This window comes from Barbus barbus, assembly GCF_936440315.1.
Source record: "Barbus barbus genome assembly, chromosome: 36".
In the NCBI taxonomy this organism is placed as follows: domain Eukaryota; kingdom Metazoa; phylum Chordata; class Actinopteri; order Cypriniformes; family Cyprinidae; genus Barbus; species Barbus barbus.
In genome coordinates, this window is record NC_136714.1 from 6,915,932 (window position 1) to 6,933,072 (window position 17,141).

General features: G+C 42.9%; 1 protein-coding gene across 1 annotated transcript in view; it reads left to right on the forward strand.

Moving 5' to 3' along the window:
- The first annotated feature begins 1,302 nt into the window (after positions 1-1,302).
- LOC306856268 (delta-sarcoglycan-like) overlaps positions 1,303-17,141 on the forward strand; it is a 141,146-nt gene continuing 125,307 nt past the window's right edge. Inside the window, exon 1 of the mRNA XM_079395426.1 lies at positions 1,303-1,447. Coding sequence (XP_079251552.1) covers positions 1,436-1,447 — 12 coding nt within the window. The 5' untranslated portion in view covers positions 1,303-1,435. The remainder of the gene's footprint in view (positions 1,448-17,141) is intronic.

Genomic DNA, 17,141 nt, shown 5'->3' on the forward strand with positions numbered 1-17,141 from the left:
AGCAGGTTTACATATTGTGTAGTGGATAAAATATATCAGATTTGTTGGATTTGTATTTAGGCTACTTAATAATATTTGAGTAACAAAACCATTATAAAAGTTTTTGTTTGTTTTTGTTTTTTTCCTGCTGAGTGCATCTCTTTTGTGAGTAAACAGTATTGATGATGACCAGAAATATTTTCTGCATGAAATAATAAAATTACAGACTACAATATAAGACTACGTAAAAACTCTTTTGGAAAATAGAAGCTACTGTATAATGTACAGTGCTTTTTACAGCTATAGGCAAACATGTAAACAACTGCACTCACTTCTATTTAATCTAATTTAATTCATTATGTAAAAACTGTTGGGTTTTCAGTATATTTACAATTAGAATATAGGAGACACCTTCTCCAAAACAACGCCATGCAGAAGTTTTGGTTGTGAATTTATTCAACCCGACAACAACATTATTCAGCAAGGTTACATGGAAATAGTGCCTCTAAATCCTGATTCGGAATTCTGACTCTAATTGGTTGTTTTCGAACCCTTGTCAAAGAGTGTGAAGCAAACAACCGCCTGAATAAATTCAAGCCTAAACACCCAAAACTCAATTCTTTGTCACTGCAGCAAGATAAAACGCAGTTTGTATATATTTATGGTAATGTTTTGTACCTTCGCACCATAGTCCAGCACACCACCGGCATTAGCAATGTATTTACTAATTAATCGTCCTGGGATTCTTTGTATTGATTGCACATGTGGTCTTATGAACATGATTATTTTTTACATTCCCCACGGTATGTCCTGCTAATGCTGAACTAGCCAGTTACAGGAGGCGACCTAAACAATGATTACTATTATTTATCAGTCTGATGACTTCATTCCTGCAGAAAATGCTGTATAGGAAAGGCTTTGTGGCAGTATTATCCTTCCTTCATAGTCAGCCAGATATCAAGTAGAAAAGTTAATGTGCATTTCCAATTCCCGTGGCTGCATGCTGAAACACACACATGCAGGGTGAGGGGCTGTGCTAAAAAAAAATCCCCTCACATATCAACCCTAGCCTACCCCTTAACTTCCCCCATGTGTCTCCTAGTACTAAATTTGGCCAGAAACCAGGGGGCAGTTACTCAGGCGGACGGTAGCAGAGTGTTGCAAGACTCAGACGCTGTTCACTTTGGTTCTAGGTCTGCTGCAGATACTGGTGTGAGAGTCCAGGAAATTCCTGCAGACTCTGGGGCAGGGATTTTGGCTTGCGCGTCTGCTATTGGAAAAGCTGACAGTTTCGGAAGGGGGGAATTGTAACTGCCTGGAGTGAGTCGGAAAAAGAAAGAAAGAGAGTGAGAGACTGAGAAAATAGGCCCCATGCCATTTTTAAAGGGTGTCTCGGTCTACTTTTATCTGCCTGTCACACCCTGAGTGCATTAGATTGAACTTCAGGTTGAGAGCCATGGTCAGGATGGTAAGTTTTTATTCAATTGTTTCTATCGTATGCTTTGTTCGAGAAAACGCATGTGATTTCCTGGCAGCAGAAAGACAGGGCTGGGCTTAATGTGAACTGCTACTTCCTTTTTTTAGGAATTTTTCTTTCTGTGCTAGACTAGTTGGGGTTGGGGGGCTATTTGTACCACTACAATGGAACTTAAAGGAAAGGAGAGGCAGAGTAAGAGTTATGTACTCTACTTTCCTTTCAGTTCCATTGTATTGGTTTATTCTGTCAGTGCATTGTGCTCTCCTAAAAAAGTCTTGTATTAGTTGGAAGCCAAAATTGTTGTCCCAACAGTAGATAAAGGGTTTCCCCCATCCCTCCCGTTTCTATCTCCTTGGTTTTTTTTCTCCTGTCCAGATGCTACCGCTGCTCTATTTCCCCATCTCATTGCCTCCACACATTTGGTTTCAATTACTTTGGCCCTCTGGGAAACATGCTACTATAAATAAGTAACAACGGGGTTCGCTGTGGAGAGATTGCAGAGTTACAGACAGGGTTCATGGTGCTGCTTTACGCTCACACTCCTCTGACGAAAGGACACTGTAAAAAAAGTGTTTGTTACAATTCTCTGTGATGATGCCAGGTTGGAGTGAGAAGGGCAGATAAGGAGGAAAGGAGGGGGCAGGACTTTAGCTAGAGAGTGAAGGAAACAGCTGTCAAGGTTATGGGACGTTCGGTTACTGTCTACCCTTTAGTGTCCGAGTCAAAAACAGCTTTCCCCATCTTGGGCGTGATCACAGGCCTTGAAAAGGGCTGAGATCGGCCTCTGAAAGCTTTTTAAATTTCCTATAAGCTTTGTGGTATAGAAACAAGCAAAATGTGGAAGCCCGGGAAGGTAAATTAAAAGATTGCTATAGATTTGTTTTTGAACTGTTGCAGCAACTTAACACCATATAACTGATAATTCTTAATGGTGCAAATTAGGTGCATCAATATAGAATTAAACTGACATGCACTCTCAGCTTTGCTTGTCCTGGCTTTTTGCATTGACTATAAAATGTGCCTCATCCATCATATGTATAATGTATTGCTGTTTTAAGTTGCTTGTTTTTAGGTCTACTGTTATAAAATGTGCAGTTGATTTGATACCAGACAATTTCTTATGAATAATCTTATCGTTTGGATCATATTCCAAAAAACAGTGTAAATAATAAATAATATAAATTAATATAAAATAAAAATACTATAAAATAACTTTAAAAATTAAGTGAGGTTTGTTCCAGAAGCTGCAAAACAATATAAAAGGAAAATACTATAAAAATAACTAATGCCATCTAATGTTTTCAGATTTCATCTTTTCTATTTTAGTTGTAAAAACTTGTTCTTATTTGACTTTCATTTATACTATGCATACATTTAGCCAAACTTGAATGTTGTTTTAGTATGTTTTTATATTTTTATGTGACATACCTCACTTTCTCTGCCATCTTTCACTTGGACATCAGTTAAATTTTTCAGTCAATGACCTACAGAATGACAGGAAACAATTTGGACTCATATTGAATATAGTGTATAGTACCGGTTTCAAGCTGGGTAAATCCATGCTGCAAGATTAGAATTTTATTTACCTAAATAAACACTAATTTACTGAAAGCACATTTTATATCACAACCACTCAATTTTAATCAGAACTGATATTACCTGTGGAGTGCAGCAACATTAGCTAAAGTACCAGTTTACGTTAGCAAACACAGTCAGGCTAATGAGCCATATTTATATTGAATGCTTTGCTAAAGTGCTGAAATTGTCAACAAATTCAATCGTCTGATAAACTTAAAACACTAAAAGATGCAGTTCGCACGAGTTTGCAAAAACATTTGTTGTAATGAGACGTTTGTCTTGCCTACCTGTGAATCATTACAATAACATTTTCTGAACCCTCACAGTCATGGGTTCATTATACAGCTTTGTGGGTCTGAAGGACTGTTGTGAAAATGAAGAGTAAAGAGTAAAGAACTGTGGAAAGGGTATGAAACAATATCCAAATATTTAAACAATTTTAATTATAGGAAACACTAAAAACCAACATATTTATGTTGCATAACCAATTGACAAGATAACATCAATGTGTTCAACTGAATATTAAATCTTTAATCTTTCTCACTTAAACACATATACCTAAATCATCTAAGCTTCAAATTAAACAAACGTTTAAACAAAAATATTAATCAGCACAACTGTTCTCAAAAGAATGATTTCTAAAGGATCATGTGAAATTAAAGACTGGAATAAAGACTGCTGCCAATTTTGTCACTTACTTAGGCAGAATAAATGCAACATTGGCTGCATTTAGCAAAGGAGACTCTCAAAAACATTAAAACCTCTTACTAACCCAAATCTTTTAAACGGTAGTGTAGGTCTACAACATATTTGGTTAGTTTATCTATATATCTGAATTACCATATTTATCTCCATAGGCTTCTTGTACTTTTTGGTTATGATATTTTGGAGGAAACAAAGTCTTACAGTTAGTGTAAAACTGTGAAGGTGCATGCTTAGGCACAATCACAAGACTGTTCAGATGACTGAGAGGAAACAAGTGGCCTCAGAAATCTCTATGAAAAAATCTGTGTAATGCTAAATGTATAAACAAACAAATACACTTTGTGCTGGATGAATGTTTAAAAGAACAAACTAAATGGTTCATGTATTAACTTTTAGCTATAAGCAATGTAGAGAAACAGGAATGGGTGAGTGTATAAGAGCACTGCTCTTGAAGGTGACAGCATGGGCCTGCAGCTCTTCCAGTGAGCTGCCAATAAGTGTAGGCACCAGGGAAGGAGGCAAAACTACAAGCAGGTGTTTCATATTCTGCAGCTTTCTGACAATCCTCTTTTTTAGAGCCAACAGCAAAGCATCATCTTTTCTAAAATTTCAAGCACTGCAACCTGCCAGACTCACAAAAAGAACAAAGCGTACATATGACATTTGTTATAAAAGCAGGATTTAGTCTTAAATCCTGAGCCTTCACACTCTAAATTTAGCCTTGAAAACAACTGTTAGTGTAGAATTCAAGCTGTGCCCCGCAGATCTGTGCTTGGTGGTCTCAGCACACTTAAAGATTACTTGAATTGAAAATTTACCCTTTTTGTAATAAATTTTTTTTTTTTTAATGCATGCAACTTGTCATTGATTTGTCAACGTTTTCTCAATTAGGTACTTATAAGTACAATCAATCAATCATTTATTATTTATTTATTTATTTATTTAAATGTGAAATAAATTATTAACTGAGTAAATTAATAAATGACAAATGGCACTGAACATGAATACATAAAGAGGTAAAACAAAATAGAAACTCAAAATATATTTCATGAAGACCAAATTCAATTGAAAAATCTTTACAGTCCATTGTAATGCCTGTAAGTCCATTGTGTTTGCTATGGTGCAACTGAGTTGCAGTTTGCAGATGATAAGATTATGTAAGGTGACAGCATCTGACAGACACAACAGTTATTGGGCCATAATTTAACGATCTAATCATATGGTCAAAAGCGCAGGTGCACTTTGGGCGTGTCCGAATTCACTTTTGGTACTTTCACGATGGGAAAAATGGTCGGTGCTCCCGGCACATGGTCCAAAAGGGTTGTCCCTATTCTCTTAATTAGTAATGGGTGTGTTCTGGGCATAACATGCAATGAACCAATCAGACTCTCATCTCCCATTCCCTTTATGAGCCAGTTACGCTCACACCATGGCGGATTCGCTATTTACACGGCGGAAGTTGCAAGCGCAAGGAAACGGTGCTGCTCGTGCGCGAGCAAATAGGTCGGCTAATTCTGATATATGCAATGACTATCCATTATGACATGTAGGCATTTTTAAATGGTCAAATTCTATTTATAAAGCTCTTTTTTAGAAACAACAAGTGTTTGCCAAAGTGCTGTATAAGCATGAATAAGAAAATATGGCAAATAGAATAACAAAGTAAAAAATATTATGAAATATTATAGAATGACAAAATAAAAATAAAATAAAATAGCAGCTTTCACACCGTGGTAAACACCAGACTATAAAAGTAGGTTTTAAGCTAGACTTAAAATCAGTAAGTGTTTGGGCCTTTCTAACATGTAAAGGCAGATTATTCCAAAGTCTAGGGCAAAGTCTAGGGTCCGCCACTGTAAACGCACGGTCACCCCTGCTCTTCACCATTACACGAGGGACAACTAACAATAAATGGTCAGTGGACCTAAGTCCCCTCGACAGATCATATGGCTGTATTAAGCCTGAGAGTTATGTCGGTGCCAGACCATTTAATGATTTAAAAACTTAATAAAATTTAAATCTTAGAAAAATTTGATTAAAATTTTTATTCAAAAAAATTTATTCTAAAATGAACAGGGAGCCAATGAAGAGAGGTCACAATGGAAGTAATATGTTCCCACATTTGTGTTCCCATTAGCAAACGAGCTGCAGCATTCTGAACCATCTGAAGTCTGGTGAGGGAGGCCTGACTAATGCCTACATAAAGTCCATTACAGTAGTCAAGACGGGATTAAATAAAAATGTGTATAATTCTTTCAAAATCTTTAAAAGACAGAAAAGATTTAATCTTAGAGATTTGCCTCAGATGGAAAAAAACTAGATTTTATTACCAAATTAATCTGTTTATCCACTTTAAAATCGTTATCCATTAAAACACCCATGTTTTTCACAGAAGGCTTCACAAATGGTTTTAAAACACCTAAATCCAGGTCAGAAGACACACAGGCACCCCCTGAAGTAAACAATATAACTTCCGTCTTATCCTCATTAAATAAAAAAAATAATAATGCCATCCAGGCTTTAATTTCCTCAAGGCAACATAAAAGTGGCGCTATAGAATTTGGATGTTTTTGTTTTAATGGCAGATATAATTGTGTATCATCTGCATAGCAATCAAACAAAATATTATACTTCCTGAAAATGAATCCTAGAGGAAGTATATATAAAGAAAGCATGTTATTATGTAAATATTTATACACATAAATAACCTTTTACATTGTAATCCTTCCATTTTTAATAGTATTTGGCATGTTTGTGTGCTGCTGCGCGTCCCTGTGTGTGTAATAAGCAAAGTGTACGTGTTGTGGACCCGCCTATAGGTGCATACTACTATCGCACTCTTTAAAAAAAAAAAAAAAAAACTGCGCCATTGACAGGTTTTAGTTGGTCAATGGCGCGGTCAAGTTCATTTGCCTCAAAATAGCAACATGCCAACGATGCGCCTGAACACACCTCGTTTTCAGACCAGCACACCCATGGGCGAACAACTGGGCGCGAATGCATTTGCTATTTAAACAACGTGGCACAGGATGTGACAGTTACAACTGTGTCGGGCTGAAACTAGCAAAAAACACCTGTGTTGCGCCTGGTGCCGCATTGCACTAGGTGTATGATAGGGCCCATAGACTTACATGATGTCTTTTCCATTTGTTTTTGTAAAAACAATTATGATGTTAATAAAGGTCAAAAGTAGCAAATACAGACAGTATGTGAACCATTCACAGTGTTAAAGGGTGATATAAAGTTCTATCTTTTTATTTATTTATTTTCTTCTGACTTGGTATGATTATGCATAAACCCAAGTAATAATAATAATAATAATAATCACTAACAATATGGATCATAAGTTCAATATCTCTATTGCTTACTTGGTGGAGAAGAGAAGTATCCTTAAGTGAACAGAGCTGGCCACATTGACATGTTCTGTTAAACTAAAAAGTGAAAAATACATGATCAGTAGCAAACCAATAACATTTTGAAAGTTACAATTAATAGACATTTTAAGAACATTTTCCTGTGGACAGTGTGCGTAGTTGGGTGGTTGCAGAGTTGCCAACTATTTTCAATGGAAAGTAGCTAAAGCCTGCTTGAGAAGTTGCTAAATGTTGCTAGTCTAGATGTCATCACATGCTAATTAACATATTAATTATGCCATTGTGTCATATTTGCTCCTATTTTAGATCAATAGTTCTTAAACTTTAGCTTTAAGTAACTTTCCTTTATTTTGTTACCAGTCCCTGTTACCATACAGACTAACATCTGTAGTGTTTGCCGCTGACAAGGGCAGGACACTAACACTTCAGTTCACAGATGAGTAACTTGCCAACTCAGCCTCTCCCCGAGGAACCAGCAGTGTAGAATGGTGATTTCTTTTCACCTGACCTGTCCTTCATGCAACTCCATTACAGTTCTATGAGCCCAGGAATGTCTTCAGAATGAATCAAGAATCAGAATGAATCAAGACATTCGTTTTTTTATATTCTTTTAGGGTGTATGTAATTGCAGTTGAGAGAAACCTGGCTGTTGTTTTCAACTACACTTTGCATAAATACAATTGAGCTTCCAGATAATTAAGACATTGTTAGAATGAAAGAACATTCAGCATGAAATTTTAAAATCATTTGTAAAAAAAAAATTTTGTAAAAAAAAAAAAAAAAATTTGTAAAATAAAAATTGTAAAATGATGATTCTTATTGAATCAAATATTTTTAAAATGATGATTCTTCTATAAGATCTGTACACTCAAGGTGGAAGGAATATACTGTATAGTATCATTTGATAGTTATAACAGTGTTAATTTCGTCAACGAAGACGACGGCAAAAAATATTTGTTAACAAACCTTTTTTCTGTGACAAAGACGAGACGTTGACGAGCTAAAACTAATATCTGATGATAAAAACTATGACAAAATTTATGCCTCGTCTTCATTAACAAGACGAGACGGGACTAGAATGTTATTTGAGGACTGCTACAAAATACTTCCTATAGGCTAAGTTAACTGTCTTGTCTTTCAAAATGTGCGTCCCTGTCATTGGATTGCAATCAGATGAGGGGCGTTTGCATATTTAGTCTCAGTATGGCAGCCGCAGTGGATGGATCAACATGTTCTCACTCCCAACTCGCCACATATTGAAGCTTGGTCAGGACCACTTGGCATCGCTTTTTGATGCTCAAGGTATCCCTTTAGCGTCATTTTTCATCTTACAGGGTCCTCTGTTGCTTTAAATAGGAAGCCCTTGGCATTAAACCCTTAGTGCCTATTTAATGATAGTTTGATGTGACGTCACACCCTTATAGGTACACCCACCTGGAGGGCAAAAGGAAGCTTTGCTCCACTGACAGCCAGTTATTTTACAGAGGCTGTTTACAGAGTGCTGTATCAAAGCATATTAAATGCAAAGTTGACTGGAAGGAAGAGTTTGGGTAGGAGAAGGTGCACAAGCAACAGGGATGACCACAAGCTTGAGAATACTGTCAAGCAAAGCTGATTCAAACACTTGGGAGAGATTCACAATGAGTGGACTGAAGCTGGAGTCAAGTTAAGAGCTCAGACGTCTTCAGGAAAAGGGCTACCAAGCCCCTTCTGAACCAGACACAATGTCAGAAGCGTCTTACCTGGGCTGTGGAGAAAAAGAACTGGACAGTTGCTCAGTGGTCCAAAGTCCTCTTTTCAGATGAAAGTAAATTTTGCATTTAATTTGGAAATCAAGGTCCCAGAGTCTGGAGGAAGAGTGGAGAGGCACAGAATCCATGCTGCTTGAAGTCCAAGATTCAAAATTCAAGATTTTTATTTGTCACATACACAATTATACAGGGTATAACCAGCAGTGAAATGTAGGTCAGGTCCGCTCCAAGGACAGTGCAATTATAAAGTATACAAATATTAAGAAAAAGAAAAGCAGAAAAAATAAGAGAATAAAATAAAATAAAACATTTACATTTATTCATTTAGCTGACGCTTTTATCCAAAGCGACTTACAATTGCTATATATGTCAGAGGTCGCACGCCTCTGGAGCAACTAGGGGTGTTAAGTGTCTTGCTCAGGGACACATTGGTGTCTCACAGTGGATTCGAACGCAGGTCTCTCACACCAAGGCATGTGTCTTATCCACTGCGCCATCACCACCACCATTTTTAAAAGATAAAAAATATAAATATAAATGTGCAGGTCAGTATGTTGTTGACTTAAATAGTAATAAGAGGAATGTGCAAAAAGAATGTGCAAAAAGTTGTCCAGGGTATTTAAATAGCAGCGATATGAGGTAGAGAAAAATTATGAATAGCTATTGATATGGTGATATTTACATGGAGTCGAGTGATGTTATGACACAGAGTTAGAGTTTAGGAGCCTGATGGCCTGGGGGAAGAAGCTCCTCCTAAGTCTCTCAGTTTTTGCCATCAGACTACGGAAGCGCTTGTAACAGACGTAAGCAAGTAAGTGCTGGTGCGTGTAAACCTCACTCCCCTGATCTCAAAAAGAGGCGCTCTGGCGACTGATGCTACAGGCCGTGGACTTTAGCCTCCTTGTTAGAGCGCCCGCCTCCCACGCCGGAGACCGCGGTTCGAATCCTGCTCGGAGCGAGGCGAATTAGAACCGGTTACACACTTACCAGATGGGAGCAAAGTGAATAGTCGGTTACCAGAATGATTTGAGTCCTTGATTATTTTGACAGCTCTATTCTTGCAGCGTTTGAGGTCCAGAGTGAAGTTTCCAAAGTCAGTGATGATTTGGGCTGCCATGTCATCTGCTGGTGTTGGTCCACTGTGTTTTCTGAAATCCAGTCAACGCAGCCATCTACCAAGAAATTTTAGATCACTTCATGCTTCCATCTGCTGACAAGCTTTATGGAGATGCTGATTTCATTTTCCAGCAGGACTTGGCACCTGCCCACACTGCCAAAAGTACCAAAAGCTGGTTCAATGACCATAGTGTTACTGTGCTTGATTGGCCAGCAAGCTCGCCTGACCTGAACCCCATAGAGAATCTATGGGGTATTGTCAAGAGGAAGATGTGAGACACCAGACCCAACAATGCAGATGACCTGAAGGCCACTATCAAAGTAACCTGGGCTTCCATACCACCTCAGCAGTGCCACAAACTGATCACCTCCATGCCACGCCGAATTGAGGCAGTAATTAAAGCAAAAGGAGCCCCTACCAAGTATTGAGTACATATACAGTAAATGAACATACTTTCCAGAAGGCCAACAATTCACTAAAAATTATTTTTTTTTTTTATTGGTCTTATGAAGTATTCTAATTTGTTGAGATAGTGAATTGGTGGGTTTTTGTTAAATGTGAGCCTAAATCATCACAATTAAAAGAACCAAAGACTTAAACTACTTCAGTCTGTGTGCATTTAATTTATTTAATACACAAGTTTCACAATTTGAGTTGAATTACGTAAATAAATAAATTTTCCATGACATTCTAATTTATTGAGATGTACCTGTATGTTGGGGTGTGATTTTCAATGTAAATAGTCACAACAGTTTTATTTATATTACATTATTTACACATTTATGAGCACATAACCCAAACCCTGCCCCTAAATCTACCATTTGTCAATAAAACACAAGATATAACAGGCAGATACAACTACCGTCATAATTTATTCAAAAATAATTAATATTCCAAGTCTTCCGATGCAAAATTATTGATTTGTGAGAGGAATAGACGCGATCGCCGTCTCCATCTGCCGTAAAGCTCAGGGCCTGGTTGCATGAAATTCCTTAAGTAATTTGACTTAGGGGTAACCCTAAGGGAAAAAAAATTCCCTGAGGTAAGGGATATCTTTAAGAGCATTGCAACAAACGTCTGAACTGTCACACTTACCTAAGTGTTTATACTAAGCGTTTCACGGTAGTTTCTGGCAACATACGGCGGCAATGGGCGCCGCAGTTGCTATTGTAATGACCCGGCAGTCAGTGCTAGCAGCCAGGTGCATTATGGGTATTTGTTGATTTATACGTTAAGCAAGATGGTTGGGTTTTTGCATCAGCAATGTTATGTGTGTTTATGTTAAAGTCAGTATGGGTGGGTTTGGTTCATTTACTGCCCTGTTATGTAAAATGTGTGGCTGTTACACAGAGAGTGATTGTAGGGGAGGGGCTTGGCGATATGGCCTTGCCTGTGTAAGTTATTTTTCTGTGTTCAGAATAAAAGGAGAAAGAGGATATTACTGCCTCCTGCTGGTTTGTTCTGACAGTACTCCGGCTCACAGAGACACTCAGGGTTGTGCGGTATATGGGACACGAGTGCTCGTATTTCCTGCTAGCCAAGTTAAGAGTTACGACGCGTAGACGCTAGCACAGCGCTAGCAATTAGCTCAGTAAAATTTTAGAAGCCTAGCTTAGCTCCGATCAGCCCCACGTTCCATAGTATAACAGACAGTTGTTACAGTGGTGTCAGAAGTGGGATTTGGGCTGTTTAGAAGACGCCGTTATGGAGCAAAGCATAGGCAAAGCAATTAGAGTGTGCCATCTGAGAGAACAGCATCATGTTAGAGTGCCTGACAAGCGAGACGACGTGGAGCAGTAGGGCTCCGCAACAACCTGACGGCGCCAATGTTGCCCCGGACAGTGTACCGTTCTCCTGGTCGTGGGAAGATCGAACCACCGGCCGTCACACCGACACTCCAAATCAATGGTCGCACGGGCTTCCTCATGCGATTGCCTGCCAAGCTGCCACGATACAACGGGTTGACTCCCCTGGAGCCCTGCCTGGCACAGGTCGACCTGGTTGCTCTCCACGATGGATGGAGCCGCGAGGAGACAGCGACTCACTTGGCCCTTGCCTTGGAGGGTCCCACGCTTCAGGTCCTTATCGATTTGTCCACTGAAGAGCGGCGGGATCTCCACGCCCTCACCGCTGCTCTCAACTGCCGCTGCAGAGCAGAGCAGGGAGGAGCTGACTAACCAACGTCGATGTGAAAGAGAAAAAGTGTGGGCGCATTCGCTGCTGAGCGAGCTGAGGAGGTGCTACTGTACAGGCTGGGCCGGCAACAGGTAGATCTCCGCTCCAGCTGACGAGAGCAGCCGAACGAGAGGTGGACGGGGTCCAGCCTGACGAGGAGGAGGTCAGCCAGGTCCAACCAGCGGTGACCCCCCGACGGAGGTCCAGACTAGACCGCTGCTTTCTCTGCGGAGAACCGGAGCACTTCGCAAGGGATTGCCCTGCCCTGAGCCCCTGACCCCGGGCAATGTCACCCCCGGGAAATGACTTAGGAGTGGGACAGTGAGGGGACTCTCACCCTGTTCTTCGGCACCCCTCCACAATGACTGCCCTACAGTGGGTCTCTGCGGGCTTGCCAGAGGACTGTACCTGGACTGTGTGGGTGACGGGCAGCCCTGCAGCGCCCTGGTGGATACGGGGTCCACCATTTGCTTAGGCTACGAAAAGGACTACTGTCAGGAACGGCCGGTCCTCTTCCGGTGGACTGGACCCCCACCAATACTGAACTGCTCACAGTCACAGGTGAAAGGACAGTAATGCCTGGGAAGAAGCTGTTGTCTGTGGTGGTGGGGACGAGCCAGACTCGCCACAAGTTCTGGCTCCCCGACATCAGAGATGAGTGCATTGTTGGCTTGGACTTGTTGGCCCACTGGGGAACACGTGTCAACGTGCCAGGGGCCGCCATCTGCCTCGGTAACGAGACCGTGCCGGAGCCGCCATGGAGAGGCCGCCACCCTGCAGCCGCCACCCAGGCATCAGTGCTCACCGGCTCCAGCCGCCGCATAAGTGGCGAAGTGGGAAGTCGTGGCCTAATGGTTAGAGAGTCGGACTTGTAATCCGAAGGTTGCGGGTTCGAGTCTCCGGCCGGCAGGAATTGTAGGTGGGGGGAGTGAATGTCCAGCGCTCTCTCCACCCTCAATACCACGACTGAGGTGCCCTTGAGCAAGGCACCGAACCCCCAACTGCTCCCCGGGCGCTGCAGCATAAATGGCTGCCCACTGCTCCGGGTGTGTGTTCACGGTGTGTGTGTGTTCACTGCTGTGTGTGTGCAAGTTGGATGGGTTAAATGCAGAGCACGAATTCCGAGTATGGGTCACCATACTTGGCTGAATGTCACTTCACTTCACTTCACTATAAGAGTGGCAGAGACTCAGAGGGAGCCCTGGGGGAGTATTGTAGCTCAGACCAGCGCATCCCAGCCATTACCACCACACAATCCATCCGCCCCCCTGTCACCTGAGACTGCTGTTGCTGTTGAGGAGTTGGGGTGGCAAAGGGGTGAGCATCTGAGCACGCCACAGCAGGAGCAGCTGCAACACCTATTGAGAGACTTTGTGGACATTTTTGCAGCCCAAGAAGAGGACTGTACCAGGACAGCTCTGGTGCAGCATCACATTGACACAGGCCCCGCTGCCCCCATTCGCTTGCGTCCCCACAGACTGCTTCTCGACAAGCGCCAGGCTGCCGAAGAAATGAGCCGAGATATGGCAACTAACGGCATTATTGAGCCCTCGGACAGTCCCTGGGCCGCACCCATGGTCATGGTGCGGAAGAAAACGGGGGGTGGCGCCCCTGCGTGAACTTTAGACAACTAAATGTGGTCAGTTCTTGTAGATGCGGTCAGTCCTAAATGCGGTCACCCGCAAGGATTCGCTGCCGCGAATTGATTATGCATTGGATTATGTATCTGGATCCTGTTGGTTCAGCTTTTAGACTTGCGCAGCGGGTATTGGCAAGTAGAGCTGGCGTCAGAGGGCCAGCCCAAAACTGCGTTTACCATAAGGCAAGGACTGTGGCAGTTTAGGGTGGTGCCCTTTGGACTGTGTAATGCCCCAGCTATCTTTGAAAGGCTGATGGAGCATGTCCTTAAAGACATTCTCCGCACCTGCTATGTGATCTACTTGGACGATCTGTTGGTCCATGCCAGAGACTTTGACCAGGCTGTTCACAACTTACAGGAGATCCTGACAGCCATCCGTAGTGCCGGGTTGCGGTTGAACCCGGTCAAGTGTAACCTGCTCACCCGCCAGATGCAGTTCCTGGGGCACGTGGTTAGTGAGAGTGGGGTGGCCACCGACCCAACAAAGGTGGCCGTGGTGAGGGACTGGCCCCCACCAAGCAACATCTCTGAGCTGCGGAGCTTCCTGGGCCTGGCCTCCTATTATAGGAGTTTCATCAGAGACTTTGCAACCATCGCCAGCCCCTTATATCAGCTGACAAAGAAGGGCCGTTGGTTTGGGTGGTCTGAGGACTGTGCGGTGGCCTTCCGGCAGCTAAAAGCCGCTCTCATCGACGCTCCTGTCCTAGCCTACCCTGATCCCAACCAACCTTTCCTTGTGGACACTGACGCCAGTAACGTGGGGGTCGGGGCTGTACTCAGCCAGAGGGGGGAGGCTGGAGAGCGAGTGGTGCACCTACTATAGCTGCAGCCTCAGTCACCCAGAAAGAAATTACTGCGTCACCCGGTGGGAGTTGCTAGCGGTGGTCCTGGCTGTTCATGATTTCAGGCCCTACCTCCTGGGCACCAGGTTCACACTGAGGACCCACCAAGCTAGCCTAATCTGGATGCTGAACGTCCGGCAGCCAGAGGGTCAGGTGGCAAGGTGGCTGGAGATCTTCCAAGAGTATGACTTCAAAGTTCAGCACCGACCAGGGCCCATGCCTCGCTCATGAGTGTCAGTACTGCGGTCGTCAGGAAGAAAGGGGTCTGGGGCCATCGTCGGTGGCAGTAGGGTCGGGTGTCAGCGTTGGCGATGGGGAACCAAACAGCTGAGGCAACAGCAGACGAATGACAGAGTGCTGGTGAAGGTGAGGGGCTGGCTGGAGGCCCGAACACGTCCGGACTGGCAAGCCGTGTCCTCCCAGGGGCCCGAGATCAAGTCACTTCATTCTCAGTGGGGCAGCCTGGATCTCCACGACAGTGTGATCTACAGGTGGCTGCGGTTCTACTGGCAGGGGTGTCGGCTGAATACAGAGCTGTACGTTCACTGCTGCGATGTCTGCAATGCACAGAAAGGACCCAGCCGACGTTCTCACACACCGTTGCAGCAGAACCTAGTCGGGGCGCCCATGGAGAAGATTGGGGTGGACATCTTGGGTCCGTTCCCCATCACAGAGGCAGACAACTGCTTTGTCCTGGTCGCTATGGACTATTTTACGAAGTGGCCAGAGGCTGATGCGGTGCCGGATCAGAGTGCTTCCACCGACTAGTGGATGAGGCAGTCACCTGGGGCGGAACTTTGAGAGCCGATTGTTCAGTGAGGTGTGTCAGCGGGGGAGATTCTGGACCAAATTTCAGAGGTGGTCTTCCGGGTCCGAATGCCTGGATGGGGTAGACGGGTGGTGCTTCATAAGGACCGGTTGGCACCGTACAACCCACTGGCCCCAGAGCAAGAGACCGGTGGAAGCCAGGGAGACACTCAGGGTCGTGCGGTGTATTGGACACGAGTGCTCATATTTCCTGCTAGCCAAGTTAAGAGTTACGAAGCGTAGATGCTAGCACTCCGCTAGCAATTAGCTCAGTAAAAGTTTAGTAGCCTAGCTTAGCTCCGATCAGCTCCACGTTCCATAGTATAACAGCCAGTTGTTACTCTATAGTTACTACATTTCACAATAAACATAGATATGTATATCTCTGACAATAAACAGAACATAACGAAATACAAACCTAACCAACTAAAACACGAACAAATAAACGAGTGCTACCCATTTCTGCGCTGCTTTGTGTACAATTGTTACAGAAGAAACAGCTTTGTTTCTGCAGTGAAAGCGTCTCCTGCTGACCACTGACGGAAATGTTACCAAATGTGAAAATTTACCCATGTTATGACGCTGCAAACACGCAGAGTTGTAAATGAGAACAGGTGGATCGACAAGAAGATAATGCATAATAAAAATCTAAATAAATAAGGCATACATTATATTTTTATTGTTAGTTAATGTAATAATTGATTAATGATAATTGTTTAAATCAATATAATAATTGATACAACTGTCAATTATTGACCCAAGATATCCACCCCAATCCTCAATAATTGATACAACATCTGGAGGAAGGACTCAAATGCAGAGAGAGTGTTAACAGATTTATTGACAAACTTGTGAGAGAGAGCGAGAGGGCGAGAGAAGGTGAGGAGGGAAGTGCACTCAGTCCAAACTATAGGCAGGCTAGGGTGAATGGCTACAGTGTCCAGTCCTGGATGGCAAACCAGCAGAGAGCAGTGAGAGCTATGTAGCTGGAGGCCTGGGGTTAACAGAGGTGGCTTGACTGGAAGCTGAGGTGTCGCCACTCCACACTCGTAATGTCACAGGCCCAGCCGAGGTCTAGCTGTGAGGCTGGTGAAGGGAGCTGACTAGGGACACAGCCTGCAGGACAGACATACTAGGGACTGACAAAAGATGAAATACTCAACAAACAATCAGGCAGGATATATTCCGTAAAACAAGGAAAAGTGAGCCTAGCTAGCAAACGCAGGGTAGTGAGCACGATGAACAGGCAACACAAGAGGGAAAGGGAGAACAATATAAAGGAGAGGAGAACATGAGGAACAGGTGGAAACACTCAGACAAAAAAAGGAGAGAACGAGAGGGACAGGTGACAACACTCAGACAAATGAGGGCTCTACAAGGACTAAACAAGGGGGCGAGGAAACGGATAACAAGGAGGCGGGACCGGAGGAGCACATGGCAGACAACAAGTCAAGTCAATATTATTTGTATAGTGCTTTTAACAAGGCAATTGTGTCAAAGCAGCTTTACATCAGCTTGATATAAAGCTGGGTGGCTTTATATCAGCTTTACAGTATTAAGACGGGGAAATAGTTTGTCGAAATAGTGTCATTCTCCTCTGGCCAGACAAAATCAGCAGTTTAAATCTAGGCTAAAGCAGAATCAGATTGTGCAAAGGACTCATCTGGTTCCTGTGGTCTTGTCCCGATGGCCGTCTT